Genomic DNA, 25,863 nt, shown 5'->3' with positions numbered 1-25,863 from the left:
TCTCACCAAGAGTATGCATGGGTTCCTTCTGCCCCGTTTCCTCACTGACTCTTGTTATCTGTTGTCTTTTTGATAGTAACAATACTGACTGCAGTGAGGCGATAGATATCTCATTGTGATTTTGACTTGCTTTTCCTTGATGATTAGTGATGATGAGCCATTTTTCATGTACCCATTGGCTATTTGTATGTTTTCTTTGAGTAGTGTCTCTTCAGATCTGTTGTGTATTTTTTAACTTGGATTGTGTATCCTGTGATATTGAATTGAGACTCCTATATGATTGGCTGTCAACCCATGTCAGATGTATACTTTGCAAATATATCCTATGCTGAGGAATGTCCTTTCACTCTGCTGAATGTTTTGTTGGATGTGTAGAACCTTTTAATTTGATGATATCCCATGTATCTGTTTACTTTTATTTCTTACACTTTTGAGGTTTTATCTACAAATTCTTTGTTCACTCCAATATCCCAAAGTATTTCCCTTGAAGTATCTCCTAGTAGTTTTATAATTTTAGGTGTTACATTTAGGTCCTTAATTTATTTTGAGTTGATTTTTCTATATGATAAAAAGAAAGGGTTCTAGTTACATTTTTCTGGATATACCCTTTCCAAGCACAAGTTATTATTGAAAATACTGTCTTTCTCCAATACATGTGCTTAGCACCTTTTTTGAGGATTAGGTTTCTGTAGATGTGTGGATCTACTTCTAAGATCTCTATTATGGTAGTTTTCTACCTTTTGATATTCTCTTTATACTGGTTATTATCTCTTTCAATCCCTTGTGTATCTTGTAGGACAAGTCTAGTAATAATACATGCTCTTTTATTTTAATTATCTTTTAATGCCATACTAAAGTTTCCCTAAACTTTCTTCATTTCTTTTCCTTTTTTCCCTCTATTTTCAAATCACTCATTGTCAAGCTCACTCATTTTTCCTTCTCTTTGATCTCTTTTGCTGTTCAGGCTATGTGTCATGTTTTTAATTTTGTTTCATATAGTTTTCAACTCAGGAATTTGTGTTTTATTTTTAAAGATTTCTTCTGTGTCTTTGTGAATATTTTCCCAAATCTTTTTTTTTTTTTAAGATTTATTTTTTTATTACAAAGTCAGATATACAGAGAGAGGAGGAGAGACAGAGAGGAAGATCTTCCATCCGATGATTCACTCCCCAAGTGAGCCGCAACGGGCCGATGCGCGCCAATCCGATGCCAGGAACCTGGAACCTCTTCCTGGTCTCCCACGCGGGTGCAGTGTCCCAGTGCATTGGGCCGTCCTCAACTGCTTTCCCAGGCCACAAGCAGGGAGCTGGATGGGAAGTGGAGCTGCCGGGATTAGAACTGGCGCCCATATGGGATCCTGGAGCGTTCAAGGCGAGGACTTTAGCCGCTAGGCCACGCTGCCAGGCCTTATTTTCCCAAATCTTGAGTTTCATTAACACAACTGTTTTAGATTCTATGTCTGAGAATTTGCATATATCAATCACTATCTGATCACTCTCTGACACCTAACTTCATTCATTAGGGGAGGTCATGTTTCCCTGAAAGTCGTTGATACTTGTTGATGTGTGATGTTATCTATGCTTGGGTATTCTTTTCAGTCTTCCTGGTCTGGCTTTGTGCCTGCTTTCCAGAAATTCTAAGCAGTTTGCTTATTCTCTAAGCCGTTGGGCACATCAGCTCTTTCATACTAGGTGGACCCCTAAGTCAAGGTCTGATGTAGGTGTATGGTTGGTGTGTTGTTGATGTTTCAGCTCTAGGAATGCCCCTGTCCCAGGTTTATTCCCAGACTTCAGTTGGTGTACAGTTTAGGATGAATTGCTAGAGGGTCCATCTTTGAGCAATTCCTTTGGCATAGAGGCCTTTAAGTTTTGCCTGCTGCTGCATTTCATTACAGTAGGCCCACTGGTAAGTTGCAAGGCAAAGTCGTGTGTTGACTGTCCCACTCTACTTCCCGGGACTGGAGTCTTGCTCTGCTGTCTTCCCAAGGTTGCTGCTTAGAAGGGTCTGGAAGCTTCTGCAGGTGCTGATCTATTGAAGGATTATGTCCAGTACTGGGTTTTAGAGAGATGGACCTGGTCTGGAATTTCAAATCAGGTTAGACTTAATTCCCTCTCTCTGGAAAAGGTGCACTATTCCAGATGCCACTAAGAACTTTTGTGACTCATGGCAGGAAAAAAAAACTAACATCAACATCAGCAGCAATTTGTGGGACACTGTTGCCAACCCTCGTGGATGAATTTCAGGAATAACTGACTTCAGGGGAGAAAGTTATCTTAACTCCTTAGCAGGAGCCAAGGAAAGAAACACGTGACAGTTCTTTCTTCCTGCTTTCAATGTGACTTTCCTTATATTAAAACAAGGCACTGTGGACTCTCACCTGGCTTCCTTGGCACTTGTTGGCATGGTTGATGTATGAATAGCTGCTCAATTTGGTGTCTATAGAGTGATGACTGCCAAGATACCCCATTTAGCCACCATTCAGCTTCAGCTCCCTGATTCATATTTCAGTATTCAACATTTTCATGAAAAAAACTTGCAGAACTAGTGAAGATACAGAAAAACATTATTGTCCTGCAGAGAGGATTTACACAGCCACACCTGTAGATATTCCAGCTTCAGTACCAGATCACTTGCACTAAAGTGATTACGGCAGGCAATTGAGTCACATAAATATTTTTCTTCTCAGGCATGTAAATTGCATTTATATACAATGTGGTCTATTAGCTGTATGATAACCTTATACCTAAGAATGCAAATGCCATCGCTTAAAAAATGCTCTGTTGCTGCGAAGATGCTAGTAAGCATCTGAGCCTTTGGTGAGTTTTCCTGGGGGGGTGGGATTGTGAGGTGTTATTGCTGGGGGGCTGGGGAGGATCAGACCTCAGTGTCTGTGGCTGTGGTTGCTCACTGATGAGGGTGGTCAGTGCTGAAGTTCGGAGCATATGGGGAACCATCTTGAAACATGACAGCAGAGAGACATGTAATGATCAGTTGATTCTTCCATTCCAGAAGATTCGCCTGTAACACGTAATACTGTTTAGAAACATTTTCTCCCAGGAGAACATCTTTCACAATTGAAGGCAAGTCTCTCAAAACCATGTTGCAGCTTTATCAATTCAGTGCATGTTGTGGTTTGAAACCTTTGTCACCATTTCACAGCATCTTCACCAGAAGCAGATTCCTTCTCAAGAAACCGCTTTCTGTACTCCTCCAAATGAGCAGCTTCTTCGTTGGTTCAGGTTTGACCATGAGATGGCTGCAGCGGAGTCACAGCTCAGGCTTTACTTGTTGTTGCAGTTCTCTTCCTCTTCCACCGCATCTGTGGTCATTTCCTCTGCTGAAGTTGGGTGTTTCTGAAATTCATCCACGAGGGTTAGCAACAGCGTCTCCCAAATTGTCGCTGATGTTGATGTTTGCCTTTTTCCTGCCATGAGTCACAAAAGTTCTTAGTGACGTCTGGAATAGTGCATCTTTTCTAGGATTTTTTTTATTTGCTTCACCCCATCTCCCAAGAAGTATCATTCTGTATGGCAGCTGTATCATTATAAAATGTATGTCTTTAAAATCATAAGATATGGACATCTAAACTACTCCTTGACCCATGAAATAAAGAACAGATGTTAAACATTAATCTACTGGTATATTTCCATCAAAGCTCTTGGGTGATCAGGTACCTGATCAGTGAACAGCAATATTTCAGAAGGAATTTATTTTCTTGAGCAGTGGATCTCAAAAGTGGGCTTGGAAAATCAGGTAACCATGTTGTAACCAGATGTGCTGTTATCCAGGCTTTGTTACTCTATTTGTGGAGTTTGGGCAGAGTTGATTCAGCATAAAGTGTTCCAGAATTTTTGGCATGGTTAGCATGCACTGGCTTTAACTTAGTCACTGGGTACGTTAGCTGCAGATAAGAGGGTCGGCCTGGGCTGGGAAGCTTGGAAGCTAGGCGTTGGCCTTTCCTCTCTAGCCATGACGTCCCCAGTCATGTCTCCCGCTAACACAAGGCTACTTTGTCAACCCTAAAAACTTCCCATGTAGTGTGAATACCTTCATCATCACTTTGAACTTTTACATTATACAGATGACATCTTTTCTTAAGCCTTAGGAACCAATCTCTACCAGCTACTGATGTGACATCAGAAGCTTCCTCTCCTCTTTCAGACTCATATCAGCCTTGCTCTGAGCTAGGATTTGCCTTAAGGGAATGTTATGGCTGGGTTGATCCTCTGTTTGGACCCTTAAAACTTTTCTGTACCAGCAGTAAACCTTTACCTTTTTTCACACTTATGCTTTAACCAGAGTAGCACCTTTTATTTCCTGCAAGAACTTTTCCTTCATATCCACGACCTAGCTGTTTGGCACAGAAACCTAGCATTCCAACATCACAGCTGCCAGCATGTCTTCCTCATTAAGCTTGATCTGTTTCTCACTTTTAAGATGAGAAATGGGACTGTTCCTTACACATGAGGCCGTTATAAGGCTGTTAACTGCCATAATTTTAATATTATCATAATCACCAGGGGATGGAAAATCTGATAAGAGGGAGAGGGACAAAGAGAGTAGCTGGTTGGTAGAGCAGTCAGAACATAACACAATAATCATCCGTTAAGTATGACATCTTATATGAATTTGATTTTTAGTGCCCCAAACAATTACAGTGGTGACATCAAAGATCACTGTCCACAGATTGCCATAATGGGTACACTAATTGTGAAAAAATTAGGAATATATTGAGAATTACCAGTGCTTCCTGGGCATGGAGAGATAAATGAGCACCTGTTACTGAGGAAACGGTACACACAGACTGGCTTGATGTGGGGTTGCCACAAAAGGCGAAGCATGATGAAGTGCAGCTCAGCTCAACAAGGGAGCCTGGGTCTGCTTCTGATGGAGCTGGCAAACCAGCCATTGTGGATCAGCTCAGAACAGTCTCAAGAACTGAAATGAGTGTTAGTCTTCTTCACTCTGACACCCAGGGTGTAGTCCTTTGAGAGATCAACCCCAAAATCGACAGGATTATCAGGCCCCAATTGTTGAGCCCTACACTCACTGTTTGCCCACTTAGTTCCATGAAACTATCAAAAGTGTAGTTGAGATGTTAAGCTACTCACAGTCCTTTTGAAATAAGCAGATTCGAGTCTGTGCAAAGTTTATAGCTCTCTCCGTGATATGTTAAAGGATATTTACTCTGTCTGTTTTGTTGGAGGATTTTGTTTCATTAAGACTGATCTTTCCAGGAGTGCTTTCAAGTTTAGAGCATCAGGATCATACTATATCTGAACCCTGAGGCGACCACACACGTCATGTTTATTTTTAAGCAGTGCGATCACCCAAGAGTGCCTTGTGTGTAGTTTATCTGTATCATTAGAACGAAAGTAGTGTTGATTACTTTGCTCTGCTATAGAGCATACGAATGAATGTTGCTGCTTTACCTTGCTGGCTGTGAGGGATGGGGTAAGACATATGTGAGAATGCAGGGAAGTTATACAAGGACCCTGTGTAGCCCATCTCACTGCACTTGGCTAAATTCAGCATCATGAGTGAGAAAGAGAAGAATGAGCAACACAAATAGAATACTACTCTGTAACAGAATAAGGCTGCCATATAGTTGACTCGTCAAGCTAGCATTTCTAACAGCCTAAGGGGTGTGAAAGAGTGCTAGCATGGGCTTTCTTTGCAAGCAAAGCAATGTCAGGGAAGGAGAACCAGTTGCCATGGCACCCTCCACTGAGAGGAGACCCAGACATTTCTGATTCTGTATTTGTGGTCTCTTCCTCAGAACATCCTGGTCTTGATCTTTTTATTTTCTGCCCATATAACATGGAGAATGACCTTATGTTTTTTACCAACCTCCTTTGTAGAAAATTTGGTAAAATAGAACTAACACATAGTTTACCATGGTAACCATTTTTAGATCTTCAGGCAAGTTGCAATTAACTACATTCCTGTTGTTCTATAACTGTAACCACCACCACTTTCCAGAATGTTTACATCTTCCCAACCGTCCACTCTATATTAACTAATAATTTCTCGTTCCACACTACTTAAAGCTCATAGTAACCATCATTACACTTTCAAGCTTTTGTGAATTTGGCAATTCTATATTGTGTATGTTAGTGGAATCATACAGATTTTTCTCTCTGTCTGACTTATTTGACTTTACAGTTCCAATTTTTCTAAGCTTTGGTTATTTTTCTGTTGTCTTAATCGTGGCCATCCTCATGGGTATGAGGTGATATCTCTTTGTGGTTTTGCTTTGCATTTCTATAACCTTCAGCAAGCTTGCCTTTTTGTTTTGCCAATCATGACATCCAGCCTGCCTTTTTAATTTCTGTCTCTGAAATTAGCATAGACATCTTTTTGTTGGACCACATGTGGACCATTTTAGTAAAAAAATATATATATAAGAATCATCACAGACCACCTGAGAAGTTGCTGGGTTACCAGGACCAATGTGCTGAGTTGCAAGGATGTGCCTGCGTGAAGGCCAGCTGACTGGGTGAGGGTGAGGAGCAACTTGACGCCTCACCACCTCTGATCCACAGTAGGATCCACTTCGAGTACAGTGGCTAGTGCCGCTTGACTGTTGGGGGCAATTTGTTGTTCATTTCCAGGAGGTGCCATCTTTCTGTTCAACGTATTTCATGGGTCACATAATCTCCGATTACTAAGGTGACACTTAGGACAATTTTATGGCAAATTGAGTGCCAAATTATAGCCCCTGAAGGGGTACACAGTAATAATGGCCCATGAAAGCATCAGCAGGGGGCCTGATCCCGGTTTCAATGCAATCAAACATGGTTACTAATGTAGGATTTCAGGAAGACAGAAAGGAATAGATTATTAAAACACATGTGCCAATCTGCTTTCAAAAAAAGGAGTATTCAAATGGCTACAGACACTTGCTGGATTATAGATTAATGAAGATGGGATTATTTTGCATGAGGTGGGATTTCCTTGTGGCTAAGAAGCATGACCCACCTTGAGTGAATTGGAATGACTTTATTTCAAAGAAATCAATTGCTCTGTTTTATTTCTCCTTGAGGCATTTTACTTTTTCGAATGTGAGAAGCCAGTGCCTCCAGCACAAGAGAATGTGAGGAAGCCTGGCTGGGTACCTAAGGTATGTAACCTGTGAAATGATAAGCATTACCCAGAGAATAAGAGAATGCCTTTCTTTCTGAGAGATTTCCAGGTTTGCATGCACCTGTTACATAGCAATGTGCTGAGTTTAAGATTCTGCTAAGGTAGAGACATTTCCTGTCCTCTGAGAATCTACCGTAGCAGCCAGATCTGTGTGATTGCATATGCATTTACAGTTACGAATGCAACTGAAGACAAGTTGGACAAAAATAGGGTACAGCGTATCAGGCAGTGGTGAACATGACCCTGGCCTTAAGGTAGTTTTCCCACAAGGTCACTGGATTCTTCTGAGGTTTCAGGGAACTGGGATTCATCATATTACAAGTTCACACAAAAACCACGCCGTGGGACTTCACTCTTCAAGACTATACTGCCCATACAAAGAGGAGGCTTTGTCACTAAGACAAAAGATTTGTTACTATCCAGCTCTTGGCTAATCTTTAAAGACTTCAGATTCCCTGTTACATATTATTGCAGTAATTTACTGACCAACAATATGTTGAGCATCCACCCTCTGTTAGACCCTGTGCTAGCTACTATGTACACAGACACTGTCTTGCACAATCAGAACTTACTGTCTCACCACGGAGGCATATCTGAGCAGACAAAAGAAGCAGCAGGTGATAGGCAGGGCTTTTTCCATCACCAAACGCCCATCTCAGGGGGTGCCCAGGTCCTAGCATGGGCCCAGAAGAGATTCTCTGTTTGCCAATCCCCAAATGAGGCAGGGTTTTTGAATCACAAGGGAGAGGGACAAGGAAAGGAAAGACATTACTGTTACTGGATGAATCATGTCCCCTGCTCCCCATGCACGGGTTGAAGCTGTAATCCCTGCTACTTCAGGGTGTGACTGCATTTGGAGACAGAGCTTTTTAAGTGATTAAACTTGAAGCAGGCTGTGTGGTGGGTCCCCATCTAGTCTGACTGGTGTCCTGGTAAGAAGAGGAATTCTGGATTCACAAAATACCAGAGGCACAGAGAAGAGGACTTTTGGAGGAGATAGCAAGAGGGTAGTCATCTGCAACCAAACCAACCTGGGGGCATCTTAACTCTTGCAGCGGGAGGAGTAGGCTTTGTCGTATTCCAAGTCCTGGCCATCTACTTAACCAAATAGTCTAAGTAAAGCACATGCATGGTACACAAAGTGGTTGTTGATTTCAAAGGTAGGAAAACAGTCTCTCTCTCCTCTCTCTGAAGCAAACAGTCTCTCTTCTCTCTTTGAAACACACACGCACACAGGCACAGTGGGAAGGAAGGAAAAAGGGACTGGGGAAAGAAGCAGAGAGAGGATACCTTCAGTGTCTCTTCTGTTCTCCAACTGGCCAAGAAGAAGAAGGCCCTCCCTGTTACCAACCTCTTTTGGTTTTTTAAAGATGTATTTATTTTTATTGGAAAGTCAGATTTACTGAGAGAAGGACAGAGAGAAAGATCTGTCTGCTGGTTTATTCCCCAAGTGTCTGCAATAGCCAGAGCTGAGCCAATCCAAAGCCAGGAGCCAAGAGCTTCTTCCAGGTCTCCCATGTGGGCGCAGGGTCCCAAGGCCTTGGGCAGTCCTCCACTGCAGACCACAAGCAGGGAACTTGAAGGAAAGTGGAGCAGCCATGATACAAATCGGTGTCCATATGGAATACCAGCAGATGCAAGGCAAGGATTTTAACCACTAGGCTATCACACCAGCCCACCAACCTCTTTTATAAGGTTGGAAGGGGGAGCAGCTCCCTGGTACCTATCCCAGGTCCAAGTAAAGGAGACATGTATGCAGGAGGTAGATCCTGACTCACAGATAGGTGGATAGGACTACATACGGTAAGGGGTAGTGGTATTGCAGGGCGGTTTCCAGCTCATGGCCTTATCCCATATTACTTGGACCCTCAGCCATCACGAACATGATGGAAGTTTCTATGGTTTTTAGCTACCCAATCTGTTGCATATTTTTTTTTTATGGAAGCACTAGAAAACTTCTATATTAGCCACAATTTCAGTCAAAGAAAAATTTTTAAAATCTCATAAAAAGTTGTAAGTGCAGTATTGCTTTTTCCTTTTTAACGCTATTTGAAAGTAATTTGCAAACACTTTAGGAAGTTCCTGAGTTTTTTGTGAATAAAGCAGTTATTTCTGGTTATTAATTATTTATAAGTCAGAAATTAACATCTTTGAAAAACAGGAATTACTCTAAGTTTGTCCTGAGACGAGAAAGGTACAAGCAGTGGGATGTGTGAGAGTAAGATCGGGTTTTTGTAACGCATTTCTACCCTAAGCTTTGTGCCTGTCTGACCGTCCAGCCCCCAGTGCTTGCAGCCCAAGCTTTCCCATTTGCTTCTTTTTTTGAAAGATTTATTTATTTTTATTACAAAGTCAGATGTACAGAGAGGAAGAGAGACAGAGAGGAAGATCTTCGTCCGATGATTCACTCCCCAAGTGACCGCAACGGTCTTGGGCCATCCTCGACTGCTTTCCCAGGCCACAAGCAGGGAGCTGGATGGGAAGTGGAGCTGCCGGGATTAGAACCGGAGCCCATATGGGATCCTGGTGCGTTCAAGGCAAGGACCTTAGCCGCTAGGCCATGGCGCCGGGCCCTCCCATTTGCTTCTAACACTCCAGCCACAGGTAGGCCTGTTCTTTCACACCTCTGTTCTCATGCTAGTTACAACTAACTCTCATGTTTATTGCAGTGTTGTTCACAATAGCAAAGAAAGACAATGAATTAATGTGGATGCTCGTCAGAGAATGAATGGGTACAGAAAAACTGGTATCTACCCACCATGGAAGAAAGAGAATGAAATCCTGGTTTTTGTAACAAAATGAATGGGATTGGTGTTCATTAACTCAGGGGAAATAAACCAGGCACTAACAGACAAATACCATTTATTTTCTCTCATATGTGAAAGTTACAAAGTAGACCTACATGTTTAAAACTGTGGAAGCCTTATTGGCATATAGATATTTATAACGATTGTCTTCACTGAATTATGCCCCAACCATAACAGTATAGTCTTCCTTCCCCATTTTCTGAGATTAATATGTCTTCCCATGCTTTCTTTGTGTTTGTATTTCCCCAGTGTGTACTTAGCTCTCAAACTTTCCCAATCTTTTTATTTGGAGCTTTCTCTTATGGTAGCATACAGTCGGGTTTGCTATGTGAGCCACACAGAAAATCATTTTATCTTAATACAGATTTGCTTTCGTTACGTAATAGTGATCATGGCAGCATGCTGTGCAGAATGCCCTGGCCTCTTGCAGCTCGCGTCTGCCCCTTAATGCCCTCATTCATCATCATCTCCTCGAGCAATGGCCGCAGAACCATTGCTCCTTCATTTCTCTTTCTCCCCACTGTACTCCAGAGGAAGGGGCCTGGGTTTCTCCCCTTCTCTGTCACCTCAGCTACAGACACCATGCACAGCTCACAGCAGCTCATCCTGGGAAACCTGTGCTTTGAGGGTTGTGCCGCACCTGCAGCATTGGGTTGGGTGGAGAGCCATCCCACCCTTGAGGCACTCTCAGGCCAGCAGAGTGATGGTGACCAAACAACCAAGTCTTCCCTCTGGATATTCTCCCCCTTCCCCTGCATACTTTTCTCACCTCCCCTTTCACTTTCTGACTCCTTGCTCAAAGGTGTGAGCTAATGCTTACCTCAGTGGGGTGGTGCTGAAAATGAAAGGCTATTACAAATAGGAAAGCACTTAGTCTACCGTAAAGCTGCCATAAACCTGACTTACTGCACTCTGTCTTGTGCTGTCTGAGGGGAGTGTTGAGTGGAGCTGGGCTGGGCTGGGCTGGGCTGAACTGGCTGGGGCTCAGATGCCCTCAGGACCTGAGGGATGCAGCAGCCTCATCTCACCCTTCTTCTGAGGCTCTGTGGGTTTTAATAAGGACCTTGGAGAGTCCTTTCTTTGCAAGGAGAAAGGAATAATTCAGGTGCAGTAATTAGGGTTCACACAGACACTGCTCGTGTGGAAGGTCCTAATCAGGTTTTTCTTTTTTCTTCTTGCTTCTCCTTATTGTATTGTCCCAAAGGGAACTCTTACTAGAGGAAAACGAGGCTTGCAGTGATGCAAAGAGGAGTGGGGAGGGAGGAAAAGAGGGAGGGGGACAGAGAGAGAGAGAGAATGAGAGTGTGTGAGTGTGTGTGTGTGTGTGTGTGTGTGTGTGTGTGTGTGTAGGAGAGCATGCCCAAGTCACTGTGCAGCACTGGGAGGAGACTGAACATCCTTAATTCATAGCGGACTGTAACTCATGAATTGGTCACTCTCGTCATGGTGTAGGAGCCCAGCTCTGTGCCAACTGCCAGGCAGGATGAGCTCACTCAGCGCTGGGCGAGCTGCTCCCTTCTCTGAGCTGCGGCACCGCCCACCCAAGTGCTGACTCGGCATTTAGCAGTGCGTCCTCTGCCATCCTGTGAAAGCCATTTGATGGCTGAATAAATCCGGCAAGGGAATAAACGAGGCTCTTCCCTATCCCTGTCTCTCTGAAACAGGCACAGGACAGAAGGCTTCAGCACAAGAGACTCCTCTGGGGCTGGGAGCCCAGGGCTTGAGGACAAAGGTGAAGGTCAAATCCGGATCACCGCAGCCTTTCGACCTTCTCTGCTCCTTACCTCCCCTCACACTTAAAAGAGTAAGAGACCCCTCATTGCCTGCTGTCTACTCCAGGTGGATCCAACTTTTAAATATCTTTCTCTCTGTTCCGGAGTTGAAACAAATTTTCAAAAACTCAGCAGCCCAAAGTCATGAGGAAGGTCATTTACACCCGAGAGCACTGACCAAGCTCAATGCTCCCCCCACCACCCCTCCCCCGTACCCTCCCCAGTTTCCACTTAGAGTACGGCAGAGCAGCAGCCTCTGTGTGGACGGATTCTGCTGCCTGAGCCACCCTCCTGCGCCAGGCATGCAGAAGCAGCAGTGGCACCTGCCAGGGGCATGAGCCCACCCCGGTCCCTGACCTTCCCCACACCTCCTGGCTCTCTGCTCACCTGGGAACTCTGTGGGGAAGTTCTGGGAAAGCTCTCCCTTCGCTCCAGCCACAGTGGGGTGAGGTGGGTACCGAGAGTGGTATGTGGGCCCTTGTTTGTCCAGTGTGGTCCTGTGTTCTCAGAGAGCCTGTGCCTTCCTCTGGGGGCAGAAATCTGTCCTTCTGAGAGATGCGCATGGGTGAATGCCCAATGTGATTTATGTCCTTAATGCATAAGTTCTCAGAAAAAAAATCACACTGAGCAAAAATTCTCATACCACCTGCTTCATTTCAACAGGGAGAAGGAAAAACTAGGATCTACCTTCACTTGCGTGCTGTGTGGTCAGCATGAAGGTAGAGGCTCTGAGGGACTGGTGTGTGCTGAGCAGGTCATGGTGCTGTATGATAACCATTCTATCATCTGGCTGGTAATTTGCTTTACTCCATACAAGTAGTGTGTGTGTGTGTGTGTGTGTGTGTGTGTGTGTGTGTGTGTGTGTGTGACTTGTATCTCTACCCTAGGAGTGGGGAGGTAGTTTCTGCAGTGATTGTCGGTTCTACAATCCAAGACTAGCTAGTATCTGAAAGCATTTACTCAATATCTCTACTCTAGAAATGTCTACAGTAAATACTTGACTACCTAGGTCCCACAGGGAGGCTCATGAATTCATACAGGAGGCATCAAGAAATGGTTCTTCCTGGTGGGAAATATGCATTTGAAACATATGACAAATACCACCCTCCTTGCATGAGGCAGGGATCAGGATTCAGCAGGCCAAGGATCTGCCCCTTCGGAGCTGGGACCACAGCTCTGTTTGGCCAGGTGTGTACCTCCTTACTGGATGCTGAGCTGGCTCCTCCTGCCATTAGAGTCTTCTCTGCGTGAGCCTGTCACGTGAGTGCTGCTCTGTGTGCTTGCAAGCAGAACCCAAGGCTCTCCACTAATGGTGAGGTGACCAGGAGTTCAGTGGCAGCAAAGACTTATCATTATCAGGGTTTAGGGAGGGGATGACCATCAGCCTGCTTTCTAACTTGGAGGCCACCGACCCATACACCAGAGTGAGACAGAGGCTAAAAGAATCCATTGGCCCAGGTCATTTGGACAATAGGCAGAGTCTATGGGAAGAGTGAAGGCTCAGTCTCAGCAGTCTTTGCCATAATTATTGAAACATATGTGACCCTACCTGCCCATTTTAGAATGTTCTCTAGAATTTAGAATGAACATGGAAATGCTATGGCCACCATGATGGGCTTGGGAGGTGAGCACCATGTATGTGGGTTGTTAGGGTGGAAGGATGAAGGCCACCATCTGTCCCCTGGTTCCTACATTCTCTTCTGTCTTGCCCATGCTCGCTTGTCCCTTTGCCTTCCACCAAAGGATGACTCTTGTCAGATTCTGGTGTAATGTCTCAGACCTCCCTGGCCCCAGAGCCTTGAGCCAAATATCTCTGGTTTATAAATGACCCAGTTGGGTATATTCTGTTGTAGTAGCAGCAGACTTCAGCACCATTGCCTTCCACCTGCTGAGCACTGGCCAGCTTTGAATACATTCTTACACAGAGTGTTACCTTTCAGCCTCCAACAAAGCCCAGGGGGAAGCAAGGCCACACAGATTAGGCCTCAAAGTCACCTGTGAGTTGCAGTTGTCCAGCCAGGACCCCAACTTTGGCACTCCTCATCCCTGGGCTCTCAGAAAGAGCCGAGATGTGTATCAGAATCCCCAGGGAAGCAGGTCAAGAATGCATAGACTTATCCCCTTTTTATGAGAACAATTTGTTTCCTTTGGTAGACACTCTCTCAGCTCTCTGAGCCTTTGCCCAGCTTGGTGCCTAGCACTGTGCTGGCTAAGAACTATCATGCCAAAGAGCCTCTGCTGCGCAGAAGCTTAATATTCTGAGACATACACACATCCTACATTAATAGGAAGTGTATACTAAGAATTCAGTATAACGAGGAAGAGGATCAGTGAATAGAACTTTATAGAGGGGAGGCCAGCACTGTGGCATAGTTGGTAAAGCTGATGCCAGAGCACTAGCATCCCCAAGTGTGCTGGTTCATGGCCTGACTGCTCCACTTCCGGAGCAGCTCCCTTCTAATGTGCCTAGGAAGGCAGTGAAGGACAGCCCAAATCCTTGGGCCTCTGAACCCCATTAGAAGACCTGGATCTTCATCTTGGCTCCAATCTGGCTCAACTCTGGCTATTACAACCACTTGAGAAGAAAACCAGAAGAAAGTTCTCTTTCTCTCTCTCTGTATCTTAACCCTGACCTTCAAATAAATAATTTTTTTAAGAGAAAAGAAATTTGCAGGGGAAGAAGTGACTATCTGGGGTCATGGGAAAAAGCTTCCGATCATTATCTTTGAGGTGGGAAGTCCTGGAGTATGTAAAATGCCTTCTGTTTTAGCCTCTTGTTTATTTCACCTCTGGAAATTTATCCTCAGGGACTTATCAGAGAATAAGGAGATTTATGTCCAATGTGTTTATTACGGTGTAATAATAGCAACAATGTGGAAGCCGCCTGAAGTCTAGCAGGGACAACAGTAGTACAAAGATCAGCAAATCTGTGTGACGGCATGTGTGGTCAAAGCACGGGGACCGCCTGAGCAGTCTGCAGGGAGGATTAAAGGGACGGGAAAATGTGTGTGTGTAAAAAATAACAGTGCTTCTCTCTGGGGTAAAAGTACTTTTATTTTTCTAGTTTCAGCTTTTCACAAACCATTTTTATTAAATAAAAATGTTTTTCTCTCCCTGCATCCTCAGGCATCTTGGATCCCCGTGGCCTGTTGTAAAGTTTTTAAGAGTTTTTCCTTCTGAGCATGCACAGGTGTGTGAGTTCTGTATCTGGAAACCAGGGAGCCACAGGGAGGGAGAGAATGGGATGGGCTAGAGCCACCGTAATGATTCCAGGATGAAACAAAGGACACACTGCACACAGGCAGACCCCAAGCACGGGAGCTACCTCAGGGCCAGCCTGGTGGCCCCTGGGTGACCTTCCCAGGTAAGGGACCAATCATTGTCCTCCTCTCCTTTCTCCTGCCTCCCTACCCTGTCAACATTGTGCCTTGGAAGACCCTTGCATTGGTACAGCCTGGCCTAAGGCCTGACTGGGAGAAAAAAAGACTGACAGGAGATTAGCAGGAGATTGGCAGGGAAAAGCCTCCCCTTGGCTGGCAGGGGAGCGGGTTGCGGATGTGCTGGGCCTTCTGGGTGTACACCAGGCTGAGTTCTTACAGCCCAGAATCTCTTTTATCCATCAACAACCACAAGTGTCTGGAACAGACCAAGACATACACGGGAGAGGTTTGTTCAGTAATTAAAAATATTGAGCAGGAGTCTGTGTGTTTGCACATTGCTATTTTAGAGAGAAACATGCTGAGGCCTGACGGCTAAGGCTGATGAGCAGTTGAGAAGTTGTGTGTATAATACACCAGGGGCAAGGATCTGGCTGCATGTGGCCTTGGTGGCCCTCTTCCACTGTGAATTTGGGCCTTAATCCTAGCTAAGGATTTGCACAGGTTGACCTCTGGTCCTTTAGTTAAGGCAGCCTGCAATGTCCATTGACTGCTGCCCAGGTTTTGCCTGTTGCCTCTTTCCCCTCCAGCGCTGGCTGACTTGTTCATGCATCCATTCAGGTGGGAGAAGCAAAACCCACGATGTTCTAGATTCTCTTCTAGATGCTGGGATCCAGAACAAGAGAGCTTTATAACTCCAGGAACACCCCAGGCATGGGCAGGTATGTGCATTTCCAGGGCAAGTACTGTGTATACTTATGAGGGTTTCCCAGAAACATTGCTTTCAACAAGAGGAGCAAGACCCTGAATGGGAAGCAGAAATATCCACTGCAGTGCAGGACAAAGGGCTTACTTTGCTTTGTTTTTACCTCCCTTCCATGCTGGGGGCACCTCCCTGAGTGCACTATGGCATTGTGGTCAACAGGAGACCTTGTATAGACTGCCTAATGTTCTCTCTGAGATGAAAGGGCAAGACCAGAAAGGATGAAGACAAAATAGCATTAACAGCTTTGAGAATTCAGTCATTCAGAGAAATACACCCAAGATGGCATGTTTGGATAGATTCTTTTCCTGATAAGAAGTTACCTCTGGTGACCACACATATCCCCCCCTACCAGCCTTTTCAGAGAAGAGGGGCTCCAATGCGAAATTTGTAGGTGCCATAGGCAATACCTTCAGAGAACCAAGCCATGGAGGTGTCTGCTGGGAGGGACAGCCAAATGGCAACCTTCCTAGACACCACCTTCCTATGCTGTCTTCTCCCAGGCAATGACCAAGGAGCAAGCACCTGCAGTTGCCCTTATAGGCACTTCTTTTAGAAACCTTTTATGCTCTGGGATTTCTGCTCAGATAACCCAAAGGGAACCCACAAAGGTCTTCTGTAGGATTTGGAGAGAAGCAAGCAGGGAGCTTGTCCAGGCAAGCTAAAGCAGCAGTGGGTGAGGACTCCAAACAGGACTCTGGCAGGAAGAAAATGTGTGTGCCTGCTTTGAGGGGCCCACCCTACCCTGTGCCCTCAGTTGATGGGATGGAACATTGCGCCATCCTCATTGGCTGCCCAGGGAAGCTGTCCTTGGTGCAGGGAAGCTTCCCAAAGTGATCTTTCCTCCCTGATCTCTGTGTGTGCTTCCTTCCTTGGATGTGCCCAGTTATAGCAGAGGCAAGCCAGTACCGCCTGCCCCCCCACCATCCCACACATACCTGCCCTGCCCAGTATCACAGAGGCCTGCATGTCCAGGCCCATGCAATCAGCAGGAACTACCCATGAGATCCTGACTTTGCATAAGCCCTACAGGCATTGGACGGAGGGAGAATCTGTAGCACCGGCTTCTTGATACTTCCCCCACGGGAAATGAGTTCGCCCACACGGGGATGTCCTAGGACCGACCATTCCAGGGACTCCAGGACCAAGCCCCACCCCCACCCCCTGCCACTCCTGGTGAAGCTCTAGAACCTGCACTGCACAGGGGAGACCCTAGAGGGGACCCAGAGGTGGGAGACCCAGGCAGAGGCGTTGTTCTAGGGAGGGTCCCCCCGCCTCCTCGGGCTTTGAATTGCTTGCTCCCAACACACAGAAAGATAAACTGCATAGAGAGGAAGTCAGGAGTCTGGGTAGAATCAGAGTGAACATTTAATGCCACCATAGTTTGATTCTTTTTAAACACCAGTTTCTTTTTGACAACATTTTACACCTCGTATGCCACAAAAGTCAGAGATCATAGTCAGCAAACAATGTCTTCACACCGGAAATGGCACACAGCTTAATGGAGTCATGTCGCCTGCTTATGAGAACTTTAACTCTTTTCTAGACTGTTCTCCAGATAGGCTGTTCATAATTGTCATGATCAAGCCAACAGCTAACTTTTATAGAGCTATGTGAAGGGCCACACACACAAACCAGCCTGCCAACAGGCTGCTAGGACCTGCCTAAGTAACAGAGTGTTGAATTTCTGACTTTGACAAATGAACTTTATTTTTGTAAAAGTTCAATAGCAAATGTTTATCAACTAAGAATTTTTCAAGCAGCACCAATTTTCTACCCACTAAGCAGTGGATTTAAAACAATGACTTTAAGTATTACCATTGACTTTGAAAACAAGATTTTATGAACTTGTGAATTTGTGCTGCAGACACAGTAAATGCACTTGGGCAGGCCTTGTGTCAGGTTCAGATGGACCCATTTCTACAGATAAGCATATTTCTATATACATACATACATACATTACTCATCATGGAACTGCAGGACTAGCACTTGAAGGAACCACAAAGATCGTGTAGCACAACGTCCTCATTTTAGAGATGACCAAACCAAGTTCCAGAGAAGTTGGGTCAGGAACTCAAAGCCACAGGACTCGCGCTGGGACTGGACTCTGTCCTGTGCTCTCCCACCATGTCACATGCCTGCTATACACACACATCCACATACACACACACATACTCGTACAGAGGAATGATGGGTGTGTCCAGGTACACAGCCCTCCTGGTGCAACAGGACCTGGTGGGAAGAGTCAGAGATGGCAGACACAAACCCAGTTCTGCTGGAAAACTGCCTGGTGACTTTGGTGCTTGTGCTTGCCAGCTTCAGGTTCTTCCTCTAGAAGTGCTTCTTCCCAGCTCCCACAGCCCACTGTAGTGTCTTCAAAGCACCTCCCCTCAGGTATACCATTTCCTCTATACCCTATTGCACAAAGGCAGTTTCCAGAAACTCCCAGTCTTCCACCGGGGAGCCTGAGGCCCAGCTGAGAAATGACTTGCCCAAGGTTGTATAGCTCTTGGTGGAACCAGGCCTGACAACAACTTAGTTGCCTCTGAGGTAAGACTAGGACCTGAGCCCCTCCCTGCCTCTCAAGGGTTAAGTGAGGTGGACAGAGATGCCTGAAGTGTCATTGTGGGTTGTAAGAATCAGTAAATGCTTTGGGTTTTCCAGGCAAAAAAAAGTGATGATTCCTATATCCAAGGTAATGACCTCTAATTGCTTCCCCTACCCCTTTTAGTAGGAAGCTAACGGCATCAGCACTTTGCTCAGGGATATAAGGTTCAGCCAGCAGGAGGGGTCTGCATCATCACTTTCACCCAGGTCTGTGAGTCTCCAAGGCCGCCATCATCACATTCCAAACGCAGGTATCTTCCCCTTGGCTGTGTCCTATACAAACAGCTCAGGCTGTAAACTAAGCCCCATCCTCAGAGGACTGGACTCTAATCCCGGTTCTCCTGACAATTTATCTTTCCCTTCCACAATCTACATCTTCGCCGACAGAGAAACCCACAGACAAAACAGCTACAGAATCCCCGGACTTACACTTCAGCACAACAGTCCCAACATGATGGTCGGGTAAGTTCAAAACCACAAGCAATGCTGGGAACCAACACCCTGGGTTGACAAACTAGAACTTTTTCATGCACTATGTCGAGGTGGGATGGCAGCCACACCAGGACTGAAGGAGTGGGCTGTTTTTAGTTTGAAGGTCATTGCTTCTATGCATACCTCAAATGGGGTGTAAGTGCTGGATCTCAGGACTCCCCTACATGCATGCAGACACTGGGAATGACTATGTTTAAATGTGCGAATGGCTTGATGCTGCCTCAAGCACCCTTTGGGGCCCAGTATCATGCCATCTCAGCAGGTTCTGAGTAGGGCCACCCAAAAGCAGAACATGTTTGTTTACAGTTGGATAAACTAGCTTCCAGCAATTTTCCAAACATGTTTTTGAAAGGATGAGCTGTTACAATAGCTTCTGGCCTAGAATTATGCTTTTATTACCATGGGAATAATGACCAGTTTATAGTTGAGCAATGTTGAAGATTGCTAAGGGACACAATGCATGAGTCCCTTACCCATGAATGTTGGCAAATATTTGCTGGAAGAGGATAGAGACGAACAGTATATTTCTGCCCCCTACCTCCCCTTCACTCTCCCTGACATTTTACACCTGACACTGGCAGCGTCTATGATACCAAACTTAGAACAGACACAGTGGGCTGTGCTGACCTCTCCTCCCCTCGCAGATGGGAGGTAGCCTCGAAGAGTGTCCCTCACAGTCTGGAAAGTAAGGAAACATTGCCCAGGTAGCAACAGGGACAATGGCAAAGCATGTTGAATCAGCATCAAATAATAGCCATTTTGGGCTGTGAGACATGCTGCATTTACAGAGATGAAATGCTGTGAATGTATGTTCATGGAGTGGCATCATACCCAGCAGAAGGACCAATGAGCGAATGCATGAAATGTTTTCAGTTTGGAAATGAACTCCTCTCTAGCAGTCTCTTTGACATCCCGTTCTGGAATAAGCAGCCTGAAAACATTCCATGCATCATAATTTTGGAGGGTTAGACTACAGATCAGCAGAGGATGGTGGCACAGACAACTGTGCCTGCAATGAACTGTCCGGGCTCTTGGCAGCCTTGCCTTCTGTTGGATGACGTCAGGGTCAGACAACTGCTTCCAAATAGTAACGCCTAACATGAGGGCTTGGGGAGTAAGCAGTTCCTGATGAGTGGCTTCCTTTGGTTTACAAGGACGTGAGCTACACACCCACGTGGGCACACCTGTGTTTCTGGTTCAGCTCTTGAATGCAAACAGATGCAGTTAGCACATGGCTGGTACATATGTGTAAGATGTCATAGTCCTCCCCCCAGCTGGTCTCTGACTGCACTTGTCGCTGCCACTCCACAAGAAAATAGCAGACTTCCAGCTCATGGTTAATTTATCACCAACAGGGCCACATCCCCCACACTGATTTCTGTGGATTTTAATTTTTTTTATCCTACCTTTAATCTGAGGAGCCCCTTCCTTCCCTGGGGTCCTTGGAGGATTCCCACCTGTGTCAATACAAGGACCACCTCCATGTGCACATGGCATGCTCAGAATAGCATTCGGAGATAAAACAACAGGCAGGGTGTTATAATTTCCACTCTGCAAGAGATGAAAGTTACAGGCAGCTTCCTCGTGACAGGGAGGGGAATTCAAGGACAGGAAGATCAAAGGTTTTGGCTCACAGGTGGGGACCAAGAGCCGACTGCCGCTCCCCTCACAGCGCAGTCAGTGGCAGGAAATGCAGCCCCAGGAAGCAGTATAGTGGCCTCCCTGTTGAGATCTTACTCTTGCTCAGCTGCTGATAGGTCCCTCTCCCTGTAGCCCCTCTGGAGCAGGGCCTTGGCCCTGGAGGTGGTAGGAAGAGCAGGTTTCAGACAAGGAATGAAGGCTTCTGTGTTTCAGTGTTAATTTCATATGAATGGCTTTCTGGTTCTTTTGTTTGAGGATAATGAAATGGAAATGGTTGACATTCTCTGTGCCTGCTTGAGTCACCTGTCCAGACCCCCACACTGTCACTGGTGACGTATTCATTCCTCAGTTACTGGGCCAAACCTGCTCCCTGTGTGCCTACAGATCATGATCAAGACTGAGCACAGCATAGCATAGCATATGGAATTTTTTCACATTAAAAAAAAATCCAAACCTAGTGATTTAGATGTTTGTAGCTTCCTTAGGTTTAAAAAAAAAATGGACAACATCTGTGCAAAGTTCCTCTCCTATACCATGGTTGCAAGTTTTTGTTTTTGTTTTAAGATTACAGCCAAAGTTCTTGGGCCATCTTCTATTGCCTTCCCAGGCACACCAGGAGTGGACTAGACATGGACCTGCCTGGCCAGGACTTGGTCAAGAACTCTAATATGGGATGCTGACATTGCAGGCTGCAGCATAGCCTGCTAGAACACTGACCCCTGCTTAAGAGATGTCACACATGGTGGCATCCCAACTTGATAAGGTAACTCTTGGTGTCATTCTACTATTTCTCAAAAAGTCGATGGGCACATACAAAATGTACATGTGTAAGAGCGGGTTTTGGTGGGAGGCAAGCTGACGACCACACCCTAGGAAAGAGGCCGTACATGGGAAGTTAAATTCCCTGCAGCTGTTCCCACATGGTCTCTGACTGGAGGAGACCCCAGGCCCCGTGTTGGGCTGCTGCAGAAGTCAGTGCAGCAGGCAGCTACTCCTCCACAAGCTAAGCACCCTGATGACTGATGTCCTGAGTCGGTTTCCAACCAGAAAACCAAAGGGTACTCACCCTTGGAAATCCACAAGCTAATAGCTGTGCCTGAGGTGATGTATTTCAAACTCCCAACTAAAAATTTATGACAAATGGCAGACTCAAAGGGTTGTCAGCCTTCTGGGTTCAGAAGCTTGCAAGAATATTGGCAATGAAGCCTTGCTACCCAAAGGCTGTGGAGGCCAGAGGTGGGTCCAGAGGTGGCGGGTTGTCCTGCAAAGGTGTTAGGGTTGAGGAGCAGGGGGAGGCCCTATTCCCCAAGGTTACTTATTCGCTAATGTTGAGGGATGCACAGAGTGAGAAGTGATCCATTTGAGAACAGTCTATGAGTCCCCCAAGCACCTGCATCCACAGGGATGGCCTACCCCAGCTCCCCACAGGCCTCCTGGGTGCCTCCCAATGTCTCTGGATCATGCTACACTACAATAGGCATAGAAAGCCCAGGCATTTGCTGCAGTTTGAGAAAGGTCCTAAGTTTGCTTGCACCAAGACTTGGAAATGCATCCTCATTAGACACTGGGTTCTGGGATGTCGATATAAAGAACCACACTCTCCCTTGAGATGCTAGGGTCGAGGGAGCCGACCTTAGCCCTTGTTGGCATGGAGGCTCTGGGCATGGGAGAACTGCACTTGTTGCTTTGAAGCAGGGATTTGGGACAAAAGGAAAGGCGTGTATACTCCAGTAGCTTTCTTGCTCTGGACTGACACTGCTGGAACCCCTGTACTTTGATAACACATGCCCACGCAAGTGTAATGGGGGGAAAGCCACTGCTTTCATCAAGTCCCCAAACCAGGAAATAGGGATACGGCTCCACTGAACTGGTTCAGGCTGCCAATCCAGAATCTTTGGAATAAAAACAATTGGGAGAAAGGTCCGTGAGAGCCATGAAACCCCTGGATTTGTGGAGAAAGGAGGGATGGAAGAGCCAACCCGTGAGGAAAAGTGGGTCCCAGAGGAGTCTGCATCTCTTCCAGCTGCAGGCTGTCTCCTCTCCCACACTGTGAAGCAGATTACCATGCTTAGCCCTCACAGTGTGCCCACTGACCTGTCACTGACAGGAAGTGGCACAGGGTGGAACCTGCTGCTCCAAGCTGTCTTTGGAGACACACACCGGCTGTGGCAACTAAGTCTCTACATTCTGTTTGAGTGGCCTTAACCAGAAGAGCCATGAAAGACAGCGGACATTTATTCAGATGCAGTACTGGATAGGAAATATCTCTACAAACACAACTTCTTTAGAAACAGCAAGTCAGAAACAGGATCAAACACCAAGAGAAAAACGAGCTGTAAATACATCTCAAAAATGTGTGTGATTTTTGTTTGTTTTGTTGTTTTCATCTTGACTAGCACCATCTGTACATGAGAAAAGTATGAACATAAATGTTTGGATAATCATAAAGATTTGCAAGGCACTTAATCAATCATTCTGGGGAGTCTGGTTTCTTTTTTTGTTGTTTTTCTTCCCGCTTTCCACAGCAATCCTACCACCCTCCCCTTTCCTCCCAGAAGCAAGACAAGTGAGCTCCTTTTTTTGCTAGCAGTTCTTATGTACAGACAGGTTCTCTGGAGTTCCACAAAGTGCTTGTTCAGTCTTGGGGGGGTGGGGGCTTCCACGTCCCTTGGGCTTCCCGTCATCCTCTCCTTCTCTGCGTGTTTAGTGTTTGCAGCTTTCCTACAGGAAACGAAAGAAACTTCGCCTTTCCACGCCACTCACTCCACACTTGCCACCGACCTTCATTCTCATTCCATGGTCTCTGAGCGCCATCAGTGCCGGGGGAGGGTGCCGTCCCATGAGTTCCAGGCAGCACCAGGCTCTCTTTACCGGCGCCTGGAGGTAATGTCAAAGCAGGTGATCATCATGAGATGGGCCTTGCAGAAGTTGACGCGGCTCTCCAGGCGCTCCGTCACGCACTCGAGTGCCTCCAGGTACTCCAGGGAATCCAGCTCCAACACCTGCTCCAGGTCGACTGCAAAAAGAGGAGGACCCGGATGGGGGTGTGGGACAAATATGGGAGGGAAGGTCCTCTCCCACCCCACCCGCTCAACCAGACCACCCGTGGTGCCTGCAGGAGGCAGCCTTGCCCGTTCCCTACTGCCTGACCTTCAGCATGTCTGCTGGCCACCACCTGCTGCGGCCATCTCTATCACAGAGTTCCTGAAATTATTCCTCACTCGACGTAAAGCAAGTTGCTCTTCAAGCTGCATTTTTTTTGAGGGGTCTCGCCTGAGTGAGATGTCACACCTCTGTCTTCTCACATGAAAGTGGTTCTGCCATGCACACCTCAGCTAAGAAACCTGACCTCCTTGACTCGGCGCTGCCCTGGGCAGCCTTGATTCCTCACGGCTTGCACAGGGAGCAGGACGACGACGATGAGAAACTAACTCAGTGCGAAGAAAGAAGACTGCTTGCTTCAGAAGACACGGGAGCTGGACATCATGCCTTCATGTCGGCATCCCTGAGGGTGGGAGCCCCAAGAGCTCAGTTACAAGGGGACCAAGGCTGCTGCGGCCACCTAACTTTCAGGAGACACAGGAATCTCCCCATCAGGGATAGGTTCACAGGTCACCTTGAACCAATCCTAGAAATCCGAGTGCACCCCAAGTACACAGCTATCCGTGCCCGTTACACAGAGAGAACAGGTGGCCAGCAGCCTCTTGGATTCTACCCGCTCCTGGTATGTGTGGTTTTTTTCCCAGTTCATCTTAAAGAAACAAGTGTACCTTCCCCTTTCACGTAGCCTTTCTGTTTGTTCCCTCTCTCTTGGTCGTCAGAAAATCCTGGATTCTTGACAAGTCCAAAGGCAAGAATGACAGCCTGGGAAACGCCGCTACAACTTCCTAAGATGAAGGTAATTTTCCCGTGCTTTGGGCATCTGGATCTCCAATAAAATGCATTCTTAATGAGAATAGCATAAACCAACCCCGGGGGCTGCCCTGGGATCCTGAGCTGTCAGGGGCTCATGAAAGATGGACAAGGATGTCCGCAGTGGTAGGGAACTGAATGGCAGGCCTGGGTTTATGCCGTGGCCAGCTCTTAGCTGGTGGCCTCATCCCCTGCTTGTCTACCATGCTCATGCCTTGGGTACAGACAGCCTCAAAGGCAGAATTCACACCATCGCCCAGATCTCTCAAGAGACCCTGCCAATCATCACACCAGTGGGCACAAAGGCGATATTGGCTACAGACATCTATGAAGCCTCTTTGGGGGAGATGGGATGAAATGGTGTTTACTTTGACATAAACATTTCTGAAATCTACACACAGTTCTATTGCAGTACACATTTTCCATGAATTTTGTTTAATAGTTCTTGGCCTAGATTTCAGCAGCGTGGCTTGTGTTTCTGCATAGGAATGAGCTGATCTTTCAACTCATTTGCCACGAGCGTGTTGAAGAGCCCTCCTGCTAACCTGAACTCCGGGACAGCTGCACTAACAACCATCAGACGCTGAGCTCCCATCATGGTCAGGCACCATGGTAAGCACCTGTTTCAACAGCAGCATTTCTATTCTGCTGTGTGAACTAGGCAGCGCTACTCTTTCTGTGTTAGAGTTAAGAAAAGGAAGGCTCAGAGAGGTCAAGCATCTTAACCAAGATCACACAGCTGCCAGGTGGGAAAGCCAGCAACCAGAACAGGTCTGTGTGACTGTGAGTGTTGCAAGGCATGTGGCAGCAATCCGCAGCAATCCGCTCCCCAGGCTGGCTCCAGTCACACAACTCCACCATCAGGGTCTCAGCTGAGATGTTATGGCTGCACACACACGAGATTACTCGTGCACCTGCTATTCCAAGGGGCAGGGCCCAGGTGGGAGGATGAGAAACCCTGCCGTTTTCTCGTCTACCCAGCATCCTCACTGAATCCACCTGCGCACTCTGCATGGTGACCAGATGTGGTAGGGGACTGAGGGGGGCAGCACTGGCCGAGATAGGCAGGGAGGAAAGGAGAGACCTTTGGCAGGGATGGCTTGGATCCCGTGTTTAACGGCTACCAGCATCGACTCCGATATCGCTTTCAGCTTTATTTTTTAGAAATGGAATGGTTAGGAACAAATAAATAATAGACAACTGAATCTGTCTTCGTGAGAGAAGAAAATTGTCCTGAATTATTAGCAGACAGTTTCTGTCATCCTGGACTTTCTAGTAAATGGAAATAATACCGTGGCTGTTATCATCCTGCCTTGGAAAAAAATTTCTCTTGCTTTTTCTGCCTT

At 46.3% G+C, this 25,863-nt stretch overlaps 1 protein-coding gene across 1 annotated transcript in view; it reads right to left on the bottom strand.

Moving 5' to 3' along the window:
• Positions 1 to 22,967: 22,967 nt before the first annotated feature.
• KIF26B (kinesin family member 26B) overlaps positions 22,968 to 25,863 on the bottom strand; it is a 441,533-nt gene continuing 438,637 nt past the window's right edge. The window contains exon 15 of the mRNA XM_004578491.2: positions 22,968 to 23,621. Coding sequence (XP_004578548.2) covers positions 23,473 to 23,621 — 149 coding nt within the window. The 3' untranslated portion in view covers positions 22,968 to 23,472. The remainder of the gene's footprint in view (positions 23,622 to 25,863) is intronic.

This window comes from Ochotona princeps, chromosome 10 (genome assembly GCF_030435755.1).
Source record: "Ochotona princeps isolate mOchPri1 chromosome 10, mOchPri1.hap1, whole genome shotgun sequence".
NCBI lineage: Eukaryota > Metazoa > Chordata > Mammalia > Lagomorpha > Ochotonidae > Ochotona > Ochotona princeps.
This window is presented reverse-complemented; position numbering and strand designations above follow the sequence as displayed.